General features: G+C 68.5%; 1 protein-coding gene across 1 annotated transcript; it reads left to right on the top strand.

Annotated features, from left to right (window-relative positions):
- The first annotated feature begins 955 nt into the window (after nt 1-955).
- On the top strand, nt 956-1831 carry FOXE1 (forkhead box E1). Its single transcript, XM_056514389.1, has one exon. The coding sequence runs from the start codon at nt 956-958 to the stop codon at nt 1829-1831; it is 876 nt and encodes a 291-aa protein (XP_056370364.1).
- The last annotated feature ends 689 nt before the right edge of the window (nt 1832-2520 follow it).

The raw sequence follows: 2520 nt of genomic DNA, 5'->3' as shown, positions 1-2520 counted from the left end.
CCTGCAGGTGAGGAGGTTGTGCTGTCCCCAAGGTATGTGTTCCAGGGTCTCAAGTCCTGGGCAAGCATTCCTCACTAGCTGGTGCACCCAGCGGGGGTCTGACCTTCAGCCCCAAGTATCTGAGCAAACATGAGGGACTGGCAGGTATATCCCAGGATTAGTCTGTGGAGAGCCTGGCATCCTTCCTGGTTGGATCATGGACCTGTGGAGTCCTGTGGCATAAGGATCAGGGACAAGCAGGTCAGCTCAGGGGTAAACCAGGGGCACGGGAGCCTAGTCCTGTGCCAAATCGCTGCTGGGTACCACCTGTGAGGGCCCCAGCTTCAGTTCTACACAGCAGCTCTGCACGCAAACCGCGTAGCCTAAGCCCGCACTTATTATCTCTCCCCACGCAGATCTGTCACCGGGTGTTTTTTTCCAGCCTAATTTGTTTCGACAGCTTGATTTCCGCAAAGAAGCGTGGGGCTCCCTGGGCAACGCAGCCCGGGGCCGACTGTCCCGCGCGGACCGGCAGCATCCCCTCCGACAGCGCGGTCGCTCCTCGCTGCCGCCTCTCCCCGACGGCGCCGAGCCCTGCCGGGAGGCGCCTCGAATGCCCGTGCCCGGACAGCCGCCCCGGGGTACCGGAGTCGCTCCCGCTCCGCTCGGTGTCCGTCGGCCCTCCGGAGCTGTGCGCTGCCGGCGGCGGCGGGTCCGCGGCGCCCCGACGGCGCTGGGGACAGGGACCAGCGGAGAGGGGCGGCGCGGGGTGCCGGGCAGGGTGCTGTCCCGACCCGCGGCGGCAGCGGCGGCACGCCCGGCCCTGCCCGCGCCTCCCGGGCGGCGGGGCGTAGCAGGGGGAGTGCCGGCCGCCGGGCGCGGAGCCGCCGGACACCGCCGCATAAAAGCCGCGGTCGCGCCGCGCTGCGCTCCCTCGGCTCGGCTCAGTCCGGCTCGGGGCCGCTCCGACGGGCAAATGACAGCCGAGAGCCGGCTGCCACCGGGGCCCCCACCGGGGCCCCCGCCGCTGAAAGCGGACGCGGTGCCGCCGGGAGAGGAGGCGGCGTTGGCGGCGGCGGGGACGCGGGGCGGGCGGCGGCGCCGCAAGCGCCCGGCGGAGCGGGGCAAGCCGCCCTACAGCTACATCGCCCTCATCGCCATGGCCATCGGGCAGGCGCCCGAGCGGCGGCTGACGCTCGGCGGCATCTACCGCTTCATCACCGAACGCTTCCCTTTCTACCGCGACAGCCCCCGCAAGTGGCAGAACAGCATCCGCCACAACCTCACCCTCAATGACTGCTTTGTCAAGGTGCCACGGGAGCCCGGCCGCCCCGGCAAGGGCAACTACTGGACGCTGGACCCCCACGCCCGCGACATGTTCGAGAGCGGGTCCTTCCTGCGCCGCAGAAAGCGTTTCAAGCGTAGCGACCTCTCCACGTACCCGGCGTTCCTGGCCGAGCGCCCCGCCGCTCCGTGCCGCCTGCTCCCGCTGCCCGCCCCGCCGCCCCCCGCCGCCCTGCCCCCGGCGCCCGCCGCCTCCTGCGCCTTCGCCGCCGCCTGCCCCGCGCAGAGCTGCGCCTCCGCCGCCCTGTCCCACGCCTACGCCCCGCTGCCCGCCGCCGCGGGGCCCTACGCGCCCGGGGGCCCCGGGCCGCTGTACGCTCCGTCGGGGCGCATCGTGCTGCCCGCCTCTTCGCCCGGCTCCCCCGCGCTCTACGGCCGCCGCTCCCCCGCGCCCTACCCGCCGCTGCCCCACGCCTACGGCGCCGGGGGGCAGCTGGGTGCCGCCGAGCCCGCACCGAGGCACGGCACCTACCCCGGAGGCACCGACAGGTTCGTCCCGGCGCTCTGACCCATCCCGGAGCCCGGGAGACGGCGGACTGTGGGGTCGCCCGGCACGGCTGCTCCCGGTGCTGCCCGGGAAGATGCTGAAGAACCTTGGGCCGCACCTGCACATTCTGCCACCTGCCCTGTCGAGGAGCGTCGCAGTCAGCCCTGGGGACTTGCGGTGTCCTGTCCAGCCCTGTTCACTCTCGGCAGAAAAGTCCTATGACTCCCAAGTGCGCGAATGGGACAAGCAGTCTCTTCCTCTCCTACAGCCTTTCCTGGGACAGGTGCTCAAAGCTTCCTGCCAGGCTCCCACCCTCCCAGCACGCACAACTGGGCCCCTTCTGGGATGATTTGCTGTTGATGTCTTTTTTTTTTTTAGGGAATTAAATGTGTGTTGGTGAGGTGAAGGAGGGAGGCAGGAGGAAGCATTCCCTGGCCTCGAGCAGGCAAAGCTGTAAAAGCAGAATGCGTGGCACTGATGTGGTGACATGTCCCTGACGGCTATTGCTTTAGCCCCAGGCTTTACACCTGCTGTGTGGCCAAGGCTGAAGAAGGTTTGGATGCCAGGACTGCACAAAAAAGCATCAAGTTGCGCCCTTCCAGGTGTTGTGCTCTGTACTGCAAGGGTGGGAACAATGGTGGGATTTGGAACTACAAAAATTTCTACCGTGAGCGTGCCCAGCCTCTGGAAGAGGGACACAGGAAGGGCTG

Source organism: Oenanthe melanoleuca, chromosome Z (genome assembly GCF_029582105.1).
Source record: "Oenanthe melanoleuca isolate GR-GAL-2019-014 chromosome Z, OMel1.0, whole genome shotgun sequence".
Classification (NCBI taxonomy): Eukaryota; Metazoa; Chordata; class Aves; order Passeriformes; family Muscicapidae; genus Oenanthe; species Oenanthe melanoleuca.
This window is presented reverse-complemented; position numbering and strand designations above follow the sequence as displayed.